The 13,792-nt window shown below is 47.8% G+C and overlaps 1 protein-coding gene across 1 annotated transcript in view; it reads right to left on the bottom strand.

Annotated features, from left to right (window-relative positions):
• The window catches only part of pde1cb (phosphodiesterase 1C, calmodulin-dependent b), a 121,961-nt gene that overhangs the window by 15,254 nt on the left and 92,915 nt on the right, over positions 1-13,792 (bottom strand). Inside the window, exons 8-11 of the mRNA XM_056743740.1 lie at positions 13,208-13,348; positions 4,022-4,122; positions 3,446-3,574; positions 1,583-1,684 (exon numbers count right to left, since the gene is read on the bottom strand). Of these exons, the coding sequence (XP_056599718.1) occupies positions 1,583-1,684; positions 3,446-3,574; positions 4,022-4,122; positions 13,208-13,348 (473 nt within the window). The remainder of the gene's footprint in view (positions 1-1,582; positions 1,685-3,445; positions 3,575-4,021; positions 4,123-13,207; positions 13,349-13,792) is intronic.

Raw genomic sequence — 13,792 nt, 5'->3', positions numbered from 1 at the left:
AGAATGACGTGAATGGGAATAAATGATGACAGAATTTGTATTTTTTATCTCTATTCCTATAATGTGTGTCAACTACACTCTAAAAAATGCTGGGTTATTTGTTTAACCCAACAGCTGGGTTGAGCCTGTTGGGTCATTTTGTTGGGTTATTTTCTTAGTGTTGGGTCGTTTTTTGAGTAACCCAAACGCTGGGTTATCAGTCGGGTCCAATTGAGTGACAGTTGACAGAGTAAACCCCTCCCACTACTCGACGCCTCAAGACAAACAATTTGATCCACCTCACCTCGGAAAGCTGTTATTCGGAGAATAAAAGGTATGTTTTACGAGTTTTTAATGTATAAAACTATTACTGTACATCAAAAAAATGCAAAAGTATGCAAAATTCGGCTGTTCGCATTAGGTTTGTAAAAAAAAAGTAACGTTACAATCTAGCTTCGTTAGCTTTGGATAGCTATTCGGTAACGTTATGCCCACGTTGTTTTAATTTACAGCTTTTTAATCATTTAAACTTCCTTTTTAGTCAGACATTTCAAAGGGAAATGTTGACCAAAAAGGAAGTGTGAGTCATTTAGTTCAGTAACTTATGCAAATTGATATTAGTTTAAGGTCGACACGAGGGCGTCGTGTCAAAAAGCAAACATCCAGCTGTCCAAAACGTAGTTTTAAGAGTCTTTTAGACGAGAATGTAGTTTTTAAGAACTCAAATACGTGATTTCTATATAAACATAATGCCTCTTTGAGAATTTGTTAAGACGCTGTCGGAGGTGTGAGCTTCAGGCTGTCAGCGGTCGTGGGTCAGCGCTGAGAGCAGCTCTACCTCGGCCATCGCTTCGGGAATAGCCGCTGGCTCTTATAACGTTAGTGGTTAACCGTGTGATGTAATTAATTTCTGGTATATGAGACGAACTATTGTTGGCCTTTTTTTTCTTCTACGTATTCCTGAATGTGTCGAATTAGTTAAGAGTTGTGTTAACGTTTATATTATATTGTTTTAAGACTGTATTTCACTTTCTGTACTAGATCCCACTCTTCTTTTCTCCCCACTGACAGGGTTCAGAATAACAGCTAATAATAATGGATCATTCTATTCACATGCCGTTTTATTGTTCATTGAGCATTAAAATATTGCAAGTTTTTATGAATTCCTTTTGTCTTGCATTTCGATCCTTAATACAACTTCAACTTTTGATTCTTACTAGTGCCTCAAGTAATTCTGTTATTTGATTATTATTATTTTCAAACATTTTGGGTTACAACCAGCAATATAGTTGATGGTAAATAAAACAACCTAGCATGTTGGGTCAAAGATTTAACCCAAATGACTGGGTTAAAATAACCCAACGCTGGGTTTGTCCATATTTGACCCAATGTTGGGTTACCAAAATAACCCAAATTAGGTTGTTTTAACCCACTCTTTTTTTAGAGTGTAGAGTCTCGTTTCTGTTCCATCTCGCTCCCAATATATTTAGGAGAAACGTCTAAGAAGTGCTTAACACAACTGAAACTCTTCATGAAAAAGCCCTAAAATGTTCTTTTGAACAAGCAAACAATGACAGACATTTGGCGATATAACTTTTCTCACCCCTCGGGCTGTTGGAGGAAATTCTTCATGGCTTTGACTTGCTGAAAGTGGCAGGACATGTCTGTAGCAAGAACCATCTCCACCACCAGCGCCCTGAGCTCTCTTAACACACACACATACAAAAACACGCACAGCAGTTATTCTCCTCACCAGAGGACACAGCGGTGTTCCGCTTCAAAGTGTCGGTATAATAGTTTTCTTAACGAATGAGAAAAAAAAATGTTTTGTGAAGTAAAAACTGCACCAAACTTTTCTCAGACTTTCTCTGGCTTGTGTTGAGAACAGCACAGCGTGAACCGTCACAAATGTCTCTCAGCACTTTAATGTTGGGAGTTCATTCAACAATGGAAGCGTATGGCACCCTTTGGCTTTCAGAATAACATTCCCTTTTACACAATCTATTCTTTTTTATTCTTTTTTTTTATCGATAACAATGTGGATATTGTGGGAATATGTTTTTATATCATGACATTTATTACAGTGTTTTGATTATCATTTTATTAAATGGTTTTAGTATTATGCTTTAATAACAAAGAGTTGTTAGTTTAAATAAGATTTTATACTGTCATAGATGTGAAACAGCTATATGCCTATTGATGTGCTTCGCAACAGGAATGTGTGTGAAAGAGGAGGCCAGCCTGAGGTGGAGGCAGGGGAGTTAAGATGAGAGCAACTGATGAAATAACTTCTCCTCCAATCCACAGCAGAAGCAGAGAGTCCCTTATGCTGGAATGCGTACTCAGTTCAACAAACACACACACATGTACTATGATAGATGATAAGAGTGCCTGAGATGGGGGATGTAATATGCTGTTCCGCAGAAACTACAGAGATACTGGGTGGGGGATGTTGTGTATGTTATTTTGCAGAAACTATGCAGGAAAAGAAGTCAGTGATTGGAGGAGAGGAGACAAAGAAGACTTCTGGGATTGGTGGAGGCAGGGGGGATCCCGGCCCCCGGCAGAAGAGAGATCGGCGTGAAATAACAATAAATGCTGTGACCATGTGCTGTGGGGGTTGTTGTTCCTGGGAAGGACAGAGGAGTGTTGTCCAGCAACCCAGCGCTGTATTTTTGTTAATCTGATTAATAAACCTCAGTTTGATTAGAAATCGCCTTTCTCCAATTTTTGGACATGCAAGACATTTTTTAAAGTCCAACAATATTTAAGTTGCAACAAAGTATCAGCCGCCAAACATTTAGAGTTCTGATCAATTTAAAACCATTGACATATCGGCCAAAAAGGCTGATGTAACAAAGCGATGTTGTATATTTTAGTATTGTATAATGTCTGCCGTTTTCTCTAATGTTGTTGAAATTCAGTCTGTACCAAATATAGTTTGTCAGACAAGCCTAAACAAAAAAAGTTGGTTTAGTTGTTTTTAAAACCCTCTGGTTTTTCATAAATACAAAACTTTTACAGAATGACTCGCAAACAACTTGTTTGAACCAATTAATTTAAACTGTTGAAACCCTTCAGTCACTAGCTTTTCAGTCACTATATTTAAAAACTCGAATGTACCACCTCCGCCTCATTTTGAGCCAGGAAAAACACTGACTCTTATTAAGTGCACATGACCTGATCATTCAACACTCACGTGAGCCATGAGCACTACATTCCAGTGTTTAGAAAACAACTAAAAGTATGCCACCTAAGATGTTTTCTTAAACCAAAAAGGGGTGTTTTGCTGAAATATCAAGGGAGGGAAACACGACTAAGAGATTTAATACTTCCAATATCATATTGATGCTTAACATGGTGCATCCCTATACTGCATATGTGCATTGCTGTAAAATTGTGTCATTATGCCAAAATTGACACATGAAGCAGTTCTGAAATAAAAAGTGGAGAGATCCTGCTGTACCTCCAGTCATCTTTGGAGAGGTTGCACAGAATGTTCATCTCATCGTCATCCTGCAGAAGTCGATATGCCGCGCTCACGTGGTGACTCTCCAGAACCGAGCGGTCGTTGTACAGGATTGCCGTGTCAGACCTTCAGGAATAAACGTGATGTTACAACGATTATCTTGCTTTCATAGAGCCTGTTCTAAGAGATCTGATTGTAATTTATTATGGACAAAAATGACATTTTTCTATGACAATAAACTGTCGTGCAGTGCTACATTCAAAACTTTATCAGAAAGTCCATTAAATAGCAAAAATAAATAAATTTAAGGTCATGGTATGTACTTAATATTCATGACAGCATATAAATACGACTATGCTTTGGTCCTAAACAAACACATTTTTCATGGAATTTCCAATTTATCCTGTTGGTCCTCAGTCAGTTAGTTCAGGCAGGTAATCTTTCTCTCACTTTCATGCTAATTTCATTTTATCTAATCACACCGTGATTTGGTGACCGCAGGTTGTGCTTTTGTGTACATTTGTGTATGTATTTGGCTGATGAATAAACTGCGCGTCGCCCTGCGGCGTTTACCTGGTCTGAATGTGAAAGTTGTTTGTGGTTCCTGTGTGTTCGTAGTCATGAACAGCAGCAGCAAAGAGCATCGCCAAAATCTCCAACTCAGTCAGCCAGTGCTTGAGAAAACCCATACAAAAAATCATACAAACAGATTCTCATTAACATCTCAATTGTTGCTCCAAGGCTGCAGTGAGATTAAGAAGAGACTTTTGCTAGGATTTTCCTTCGACACGTCTCCTTAAGAGTTCCTAACAATTTCACAAACTACAATAGAGGCCACAAGTGATGTCAAGCACAACCACACAACAAGCATACAAAACATTTTTAATACATATTCGAAAATATATTTGAAACAAGGACACCCAAAAGACGTCCTGTTTGACCGCTACTGTATGCTCGTGTAACCGGAACGAACCACACCTGCACTAGGCGGGCTTCAAACCGGGTCGGTTCGGCATGGGAGTCGGGCGCTCTAGCGAGGAGGCTAAAGACCACAGTCCCTAGCATCTGTCGCTAGAGAGTACTTGAGGTCGGGAAGTGAGGTTTACACTCTGCACAGCTCTACACTAGCTTGCCTCCGTTACATTCACCCCCCCTAAACCTCACTCCCAATCCGGGTCACGGCACCAATGTAACCGGAACGAACCACACCTGCACTAGGCGGGCTTCGAACCGGGTCGGTTCGGCATGGGAGTCGGGCGCTCTAGCGAGGAGGCTAAAGACCGCAGTCCCTAGCATCTGTCGCAAGAGAGTCCTTGAGGTCGGGAAGTGAGGTTTACACACTGCACAGCTCTACACTAGCTTGGCTCCGTTACATTCACCCCCCTAAACCTCACTCCCAATCCGGGTCACGGCACCAATGTAACCAGAACGAACCACACCTGCACTAGGCGGGCTTTGAACCGGGTCGGTTCAGCATGGGAGTCGGGCGCTCTTGCGAGGAGGCTAAAGACCGCAGTCCCTAGCATCTGTCGCTAGAAAGTCCTTGAGGTCGGGAAGTGAGGTTTACGCACTGCACAGCTCTACACTAGCTTGCCTCCGTTACACTCGTATGTATGTTCACAATTATGTCAGCAAAAATATGTTTAATAACAAAATCTCATATTAATCTGATACCTGAATATAAAAAAAAGTGGAACTTAAAGTCCATGTGAACCGGAAGTTGCAATCGTTTTTACTACTGTATTTTGACGCATTTCCGAGTGAAATAGAATTTGGAATAAAATCGTCTTTCTCCGTGATTTGATGTAGCTGTAATACAATTCAAAGGAGGGAAGGAAGTAGACGGGAACCGGCAAACATTTAACAATTTAATAAAACAACAACAAAATAAAAAGACAGCCGGCAGCCCTCACGGACGACTGCCGGTAAATAACACAGTACATAAACAGCCGGCAACCCTTAACGGACGACTGCCGGCAAATAACACAGTACACAAAAAGACGGCAGCCCCTCACGGACGATTGCCGGCAAAAAACACAAACCACAACTAAAAGCCAGGCCTCGTCCTCTCTCATTGACGGGCCGGTCGATCAGCTGCGTCAGCTGACGCTCATTATCACTCACTCACCGGCCTCGACTCACGGTCTCTCCCGCCTACTTCACTACATTAGCTATAAAATTTGCCTCTGAAATTTGAAATGGAAATGGCAGTAGACTAACAGTGGAAGGGGAGGAGTTAACAGATGCTCCGCCCAAGCCTTCTAACATACATCTTTTAATATGAATAGCCCTTACAGGTCAGAAGTGCATTTTCAGATTTTAACTAAAGATTATGAGGGCACACGATTTTTAAAAAGTAAAGGACCCACATTGGTAAACTATTTACAATAAACGCTGCAATATTTCATGAAAAAATAGGCATTGTAATTTGTAATTTCACTGGGACTTGCTCAATAAGTCTCAAGCTAAAGAGAAATATGGGCTGAATGAAATGTGAGACTGGATGAGACGACAGGAGACGAGAGGAGAAAATGAAAGATGAGAAGAGATGAGACAAGAAAAGTCAGTTTATACTAGGGAAACCTCAGTTCTGTGATCTATCGCTTGCACGTCACTACTTTCATAGCCACAGGACTTTCATCTTAATATTTAATCATCTAATAAAGAAACTATGCAAGCAAATTCGTCTCAATTTGCTTCTGGAAAATGAGTCTCTCACCACATTTGTTTCGAGTCGTGCGTGCAGAGCGATCTCTAAAGTGTACCCGCATTCTGATGAGAGAAGTGTGTGTGTTGTAATGATTAGTCAGGTGAAAGCCAAAGTGATTTGGATAAGATCCACATATCATTAAACCATTTGAGAAATCTCAACTTTAAAAGAGAAATCTCGTATGCTCATTGACTTATGACAATCCTGCTGCTCGTTTAATATTTACAAACTTTCTTTAATCAAAAGCGATTTACAATGAAATAAAAACATTTTTATCAATATATGTGTCTCCTTGAATTAAACCTGTGACCTATGTGTCACTAACGCAAAGTGAGCTACAGGAACATATTTAGGCTTGCATGTACGTGTTTTCTTTGCTAACATGCACATTTATGTCACCTGAGTAAATGATAATGGTATGGCTCTTAATGCAGTGACTCTGAGGTTTCTGCGTGTTGTCACAGTAACGATATCAAGATGATGAACACTGTGTCAACACTGAGAATGTGCAGGGCAACTTGACAAAACGTCTTGGTTACGTATGTAACCTCAGTTCCCTGATGGAGGGAACGAGACGTTGTGTCGAGAACGACAGATGGGGTTCGCCCTTGAGAACCAATCAACTCTGACTACTATAGAAAAGGCCAATGAAATTTGGCGAATGCAATTTGCATGCCGGGCTCCGCCCCCGGAAATCCGGTATAAAAGGAGGCCGGCGTGCAGCATTCACTTACCTTTGTTCTGAAGAGCCTGAGACCTCTCAAACTGCAGCAGAATACGATACGTGTTCGTGGCATAAGGGACACAACGTCTCGTTCCCTCCATCAGGGAACTGAGGTTACATACGTAACCAAGACGTTCCCTTTCTGTCGGTCTCTCGACGTTGTGTCGAGAACGACAGATGGGGTTGCCTATGGAAAACGCCACAACGCTGTATCGCGTCACAATCTCTAGCGAAGCGACGGTAACAAGCCTGGGCGTGTCATCTCGAAGCTTTCGTGAGACTGTAACCTTCCAGTGTGGTGGTCGGGGGGTTCCAGAGCTTTCTTGGAGAAAGATGGGTACAGCCCTGACCGGTAACTTTCACGGACGGGGCCTTAGCTCTCTATAGGCGAGAGGCCGTCCAGATCAGTTTACACCGGGTAAGCGCGACTCTAAATCAGAGAAGCGCTACAGAGGCCACCTCCTACCCGTGGGGAGGAATATGGTGGATATAGGTATGGTCTCGTCCTTGGAGGAGAACGCATGGAACGTGCGGACTGAGTAGTTAACCGCGAGGTGGAGGCCCACCTGGGGAAGCTCATGGGTTACCAGGAGTGGGAACCATTCTCATGAGGATACATCAGACGGAACAGCCCACGGAGGGGGTGTTACAGACGTCCGGTAGCACTAGGTCCGGTTAGAGCTGTCTGTGATAGCTCACATGGTATCCCGGCCTAAGGGGGAAGGCTGCTCTGCCCAGCCAGCCCCCAGGGGGTGCTTGTTTGGTGATGGATGGAATGCCTATTCTTAACCAGTGTCTGGGTAAGAAGGGAGGCTGGTGAGGTACCAGTTTCTTAGCGATGTGTTCGGGTAAGAAGAAAAGGTAAATAGCACACTGACCCAACCTGTTAGAGGGTGGAAAGGTGCTTTCGCAGGCATACGCCCCCCCGGATGCCAGTCCTACATGTCGCCACGCAGGACGTGGGCTGACACCGGGTTTACGCGAAGGTTGTTAACCCTTGCGAAGGTGTTTGGGCATAGCCCAACCCGCAGCTCTACAGATGTCTGCTAGAGAGGCGCTTCTGCCAGTGTCCAGGAGGTGGCTAAACTCCGTGTGGAGTGAGCCCTCACTGCCAATGGGCATGGGAGATTCTGAGATCGGAATGCCGTCGTAACGGCGTCCACGACCCAGTGCGCCAGCCTCTGTTTGGAGACAGCCTTCCCCTTCTGCTGTCCTCCAACAGACACGGAGCTGGTCAGAGCTTCAGAGCTCTGCGTGCGGTCCAGTACGTACTGGACACAACACTAATCGGGTTGGGTCTTCCTCCCCTATGGGGAGCGCCTGCAAGTTCACCACTTGGCCCCGGAGGGAGTAGTGGGAACTTCTTGGGCACGCATCCGGGCCTGGGTCTCAAGATAACGTGAGAGTTTCCAGGGCCGAGTTTAAGGCAATCCAGGGACACGGAGGATGCTCGGTGGTCCCCTACCCTCTTGAAGGAAGTGAGCGCCGTCAGGAGGGCCGTCTTACTCTATGAGGAAGATCGGAACCTCCGAGGGGCTCTTTGGGGGGCCCTGAGGCTCCCCAGGACCACTTAGGGTCCCAAGAGGGTATGGAGCGGAGATGAGGCGGATTCCGCTCTCTCGCTGCTTAGGAACCTGGTGACCAGGTCGTGTTGCCCTAGAAACTTTCCACCGACTGAGTCGTGATGAGTGGCAATAGCGACTACATACACTTTCAGTGTGGAAGGGAGATGTTAGTCTCCAGTCTCGTGAGGAGGGGAACACAATCCTGATCAAGCACCTCAGTGGGTCTTTCTCGTTGAGAAAGACACCAGGACGAGAAGAGGCACCGTCTAGAGGCGTGTAACCGCCTAGTAGATGGGGCCCTAGCCTGGGTGATGGTCTCAGCCGTATAGGGGGAGTAGCCATCTTAGGATCTTCTCGTCCCGTCTAGAGACCAGACATGGGTGTTCCAGAGGTCTGATCTGGGATGCCAGAACGTGTCCTTCCCCTGAGAGAGCAGGTCCTCTGTCAGGGGAATGGTTCAGGGGGAGTCGCTGTCCAGAGCATCGGCTCTGAGGCCAAGTGCGGTTAGACCGGTGTGGTGTAACCAATAACACTTGGTGCTCCTGCTCCCTGACCTTGCACAGAGTCTGTACAAGAAGGCTCCTGGGGGGGGGAAGGTGTGCTTCGGCCCATCCCGCGGCCAGCTGTGCGCAAGGATATCCGTGCCGAGGGCAGGGACTATCAAGCGGGCAAATGGTGGTGTTACGGGAGGTGAACAGGTTTTACCTGGGCCTACCCGAACAGCCTACAAATGAGCTGGACTGCACGGGGGTGGAGTCGCCACTCTCCACGAGGCATAAACTGGCGAGAAAGCACGTCGGCTGTCTAGTTCAGTTTGCCCGGGGTGTGTGGCCTGCAGGGAACGAGTCACCTGTTGACTCCACCGGAGGAGGCGTCAAGCAAGTTGTGTTTAGCTGCTGTGTGCGAACGCCACCCTGACGATCTGTATTCGCTACAGCTATAGTGCTGTCCTCGGAACAGCACGTGCATGTCTCGCACGAGAGGCCGTAGCCTGCTTAGTGCAAGTAGCATAGCCCACAACTCTTGGCAATTGATATGCCAGCGCAGGCGGGGGTTCGTCCAACACCCCACCTGCGTGCCCGTTGCACACTACACCGCACCCCTGCAGGGAGACTTCAGTCGTCACCACGACCTGCCTCATAACCTGCTCAGAGGGACCTGAGTCCGTCGAAAAAGTCATAAAGACTAGGGGTTATGGTGCGTCGGCAGCAGGGCGGCATCACCATGCGCCTGCTGCCGGTGTGCCACGCTCTCCTCGGAACTCGACTCTGAAACCAGTGTTGGAGCGGTGTCATGTGCATCAACTCGAGGGGTATTAACCCGCGAGGACGCCATGTGTCCCAGGAGCCTCTGAATTGTTTCAGGGGGACCGCTGTCTGCCTAAAATGTTCATTTCAGACAGTTCAACACTGGTTGGGCACAGCTGCGGACAGGTGTGCCGACATGGTGACAGAGCTGAGTTCCATACCGAGAAAGAGGATGCTCTGCACTGGGGAGAGCTTGCCCCTCTCTTGGTTGACCTGGAGTCCCAATCGACCTAGGTGCCGGAGCACCAGGTCCCTTTGTGTACATAACAGATCTCGCGAGTGTGCCAAGATAGGCCAGTCGCTGAGATAGTTTAGTACCCGCTCGCCTTCCTCCTCTCAGGGAGAAAGGGCGGTCAGGGACAGACCGAAAGGGAGGACTCTGTACTGATATGCCCGCCTCTCGCACGCGAACCGTGGGAACGGCCGGTGTCGAGGAGGATCGAGACATGAAAGTAAGCGTCCTTCAGGTCGATTGCCACGAACCAATCCTGACACCTCATAGATGTCAGGACGCGCCTCTGTGTGAGCACCCTGAATGGCAGCTTGTGAAGGTGCTCTGTTCAGGGTACGCAGCCTTTGGGGGCAACCCGCCGTCTTTCTTGGGAACGATGAAGTGCGGGTGGTGACCCACTGAACGTCTTGGTTTTGAGGGACGAACTCGATGCCTGTTTTGCCAGAAGGGTGGTGACCTCTACCCGAAGTACGGAGGCGTCCCTGCCTCTGACAGAGGGAGAGATGATGCCCCGAAACTTGGGTGAGTCTCTGGCGAACTGGATCGAGTAACCAAGACGGACCGCCCTCATTAGCCAGCGAGACAGTGTGGGCAGCTCTCGAGCTCCCAGGGACTGTGACAGGGTGACCAAGGGGACGGTCTGCTTCATCATTCCCACGGGGGATGGTTCGTCGGCTGGCGGAGCTAACCATGTCGCGGGGAGTCCCCGGAGGGAAGGTTTTTGCTCCGCCTGCTTACCTGCCTGGCGGGACAACGGCACGCACTGTCGGTTTGAGAGTGGTGACGGCTGTCGTATGTGTACGACCTCACGCCTCGCCAGGGTGTGAGGTCGGTTCGCCGAGCACAGTCCAGTGGAGTGTGCGATCGGCTGCAAGTAAACCCGGGGAGAACAGAAAACTCAGTGAGTAAGTGGGCGCCAAGCGCTAACAAGGGCCCGGCTTTGGTGACGAGGCAGGAGTCGTCCCGTACCGACCGATCAGAGCCGTGGCTGTGAAGGTTCGGGCCCGATGTTGTTCTCCCTGGGGTCTTCCCGTCAGTGTCCCTTCTCGCGAGGAGGTTGCTGACGGGGTGGAGGTTTCCCCCTCGACCTCTGCTTCCGGGGTGCCGCCTGTGGGGGCACAGGAACCGGAGCCGATGTCGAAAGGGTCCTGGGTTGCAGGGAAGCAGACGTCACGTGAGATCTCGGAGGCCTGTAGGCGGCCGAGTCGCGGCGTGAAAAAAATGTGGTTAATTGCCACTGTCTGCTTCGCCGTCAAAAAACTGCTGAGCGCAGTCCTCGACGGTGTTACCAACAACCCACCCTGCGAGATGAGTGCATCAAGAAAGCGGACTTCCTTGCTGTCACTCTTCTGCACAAGGTATAGCCGGGGGTGTCTCTCCTGGACCACTACCGTGGACATCGTCCGACCCAGGGCCCGTGCCGCCGCCTTAGTCGTCCGTAGAGCGCTGTCAGCGGTGGCACGGAGATCCTGCATTATACCCGGGTCGGCCTTACCCTCGTGGAGCCCTCTCAACGCCCTGGCCTGGCGGACCTGCAGGATGGCCAAGGCATAGTGAGAGGAGGCAGCCTGGCCCGCAACATCGCAAGCTTTCGACACCAGTGATGCCGAAGTCTTACGTGCTTTGGACGGTAGGAGTGGTCGATCCCCCCCAGGTGGTAGCCGTCCGCGGCACAGGTGCACCGCAGGCGGACGTTCCACCCGGGGGATCTCGACGCAGTCCTTGGCTGCCTCACCATCGAGGGAAGTAAGGGAGCCGGAGCTGGTTTCACTGGAACGGTCCGTGAGTGGAGCGTTCCAAGTTTTACACAGCTCCTCATGCACCTCCGGGAAAAACATGGCACCCGGGGTGGGCGCGGTTTGCACCGCGCACCGACCTCGGGAACCACGTATCCCCGGGTTAGCACGGATGACATCACTTCTGCTTCCTCCTGAACTCGACCGCTGGGGGTGGAGTTTGGATTCGGCAGAGTCGGATGCCAGTCTCCCTCCGATGCTGTGAGCGACATCTCATCTACGTCACACATCGTTTCCGAGTGTGTGCGTGAGGATCCGGACGGTATGCCACCGCCGGTTGGGGAACGTTCAGAAGAGCGAATCGGGGTGCGATCGGCCCGTGAGCACTTGGCTGGCGGGTTTACGTTCGCAGAGTTCCCCGTATCACTAACGCTGCTAACGTGGGTGGTCATCGGGGCCGTAGCCACAGATGTCACAGCCCGGGTAGCAGACGAAATGGTGGCTGGTTCCCGTAGGAAGACAGCCACCCGTGACCGCAACTTCTGAATGACAATCTGCCCGCAGTGCAGGCAGATGTGTCAACGAACGCTGCTTCAGTGTGCTGGACGCCCAGACACCTAATGCAGCGATCGTGTCCATCCCCCTCCTCGATGAGGGTGCCGCACCCAAGAGAACAGCGGGACATGCCGCGCTGGAGAATGCTCAGTCAGTCCTGAAAAGGACTTTTAGAAAAAATCTCTAACACCTCCGGAACCGCCGAGACGCCCAGGGGAAGGTCGCTGCAGGAAGGGACGATCCGCTGTAACACGTCGTAGCACCAGCGTGTAGTTGTAGAGGATTGAATCCTGAGTTGTACTCATGAGCGATGGCTCTGAAGAACAAAAGGTAAGTGAATGCTGCACGCCGGCCTCCTTTTATACCGGATTTCCGGGGGCGGAGCCCGGCATGCAAATTGCATTCGCCAAATTTCATTGGCCTTTTCTATAGTAGTCAGAGTTGATTGGTTCTCAAGGGCGAACCCCATCTGTCGTTCTCGACACAACGTCGAGAGACCGACAGAAAGGGAACTAAACCACTAGATCATAATAATCAAGCTGGACTATCAGAGGTTGACTACAAAAAATAAAAATGACAGGTCGAAGTTCACTCATGCTGTTTTAAGAATAAAAAAAAAATTGACGTATCTTCAAAGTAGTTCTTGCCAGAATTTGTAAAAATGATTTTGATCCAGCGCCATCAGATCACAGAGTTTGTGACCCTAACTTTTAGACAGAAGTGTCTGTATATTGAAACAGTCAAGACGTACAGGCTACATTTACACAGCAAAAGAAAGTGTCTGTCAATCCTGATTCGAGGTCTTTGTGATTTATTTTGTAATAGAAATTGCCACTGGGAGACTCGATAAAACCAGCAAACCAGCTCACACACACCTTAGCTCACTTAAAAGATGCACGTGTGTGTGTGTTTAAGTGTGTTTCAGCTCACCACCATCCCGGTCTTGAGCAGCAGGTAGTGCACAGTCTGTGTGACGTCGGCTGCGTGTATCAGGTTGTGATAGGGGTTTTTATGTTTGTTGTACCCAACTTCCAGAGCCTCGACGAACGACACCAGCGCTGAGACGGGAATCTGCCACATACACAGAGTTAAAACTTCTGAAACAGACCAGGGCTGCGTTTCTCGAAGCCTTCTTATCGCTACGTCGTTCTTAAGTTATACCTTAAGCTGTACCTTATCGTAAATATGTGTTTCCCAAAACCTTCTTAGTTAAGTATACCTTCTGTAAGTCACACTTTCGTAAGGTAAGTCTGGAGCGCTCATAACTATAACTTATCACTGTTGACAGTTCATTCTACATCGTAGTTTAATTTCACATATACAATTTTATATAATAATTTAATATACAATTTGATTTATTATTACATTTATATTTTTTACTTTAAATTTTACAAATAAAATACTCCAGTTTTAATACACCCAGTTAATTGAAGTGTTTTCATTATTACATTGACATACACTGATGGTTGTTAGCTATTTTAATTATAGCCTATTATCCCAAGGCACATCAGCTGG

The sequence above is a fragment of the Triplophysa dalaica genome, chromosome 3, assembly GCF_015846415.1.
Source record: "Triplophysa dalaica isolate WHDGS20190420 chromosome 3, ASM1584641v1, whole genome shotgun sequence".
NCBI classification, from domain to species: domain Eukaryota; kingdom Metazoa; phylum Chordata; class Actinopteri; order Cypriniformes; family Nemacheilidae; genus Triplophysa; species Triplophysa dalaica.
The sequence above is the reverse complement of the archived record's forward strand: the minus strand, read 5'-3'. Positions and strand labels throughout refer to the sequence as shown.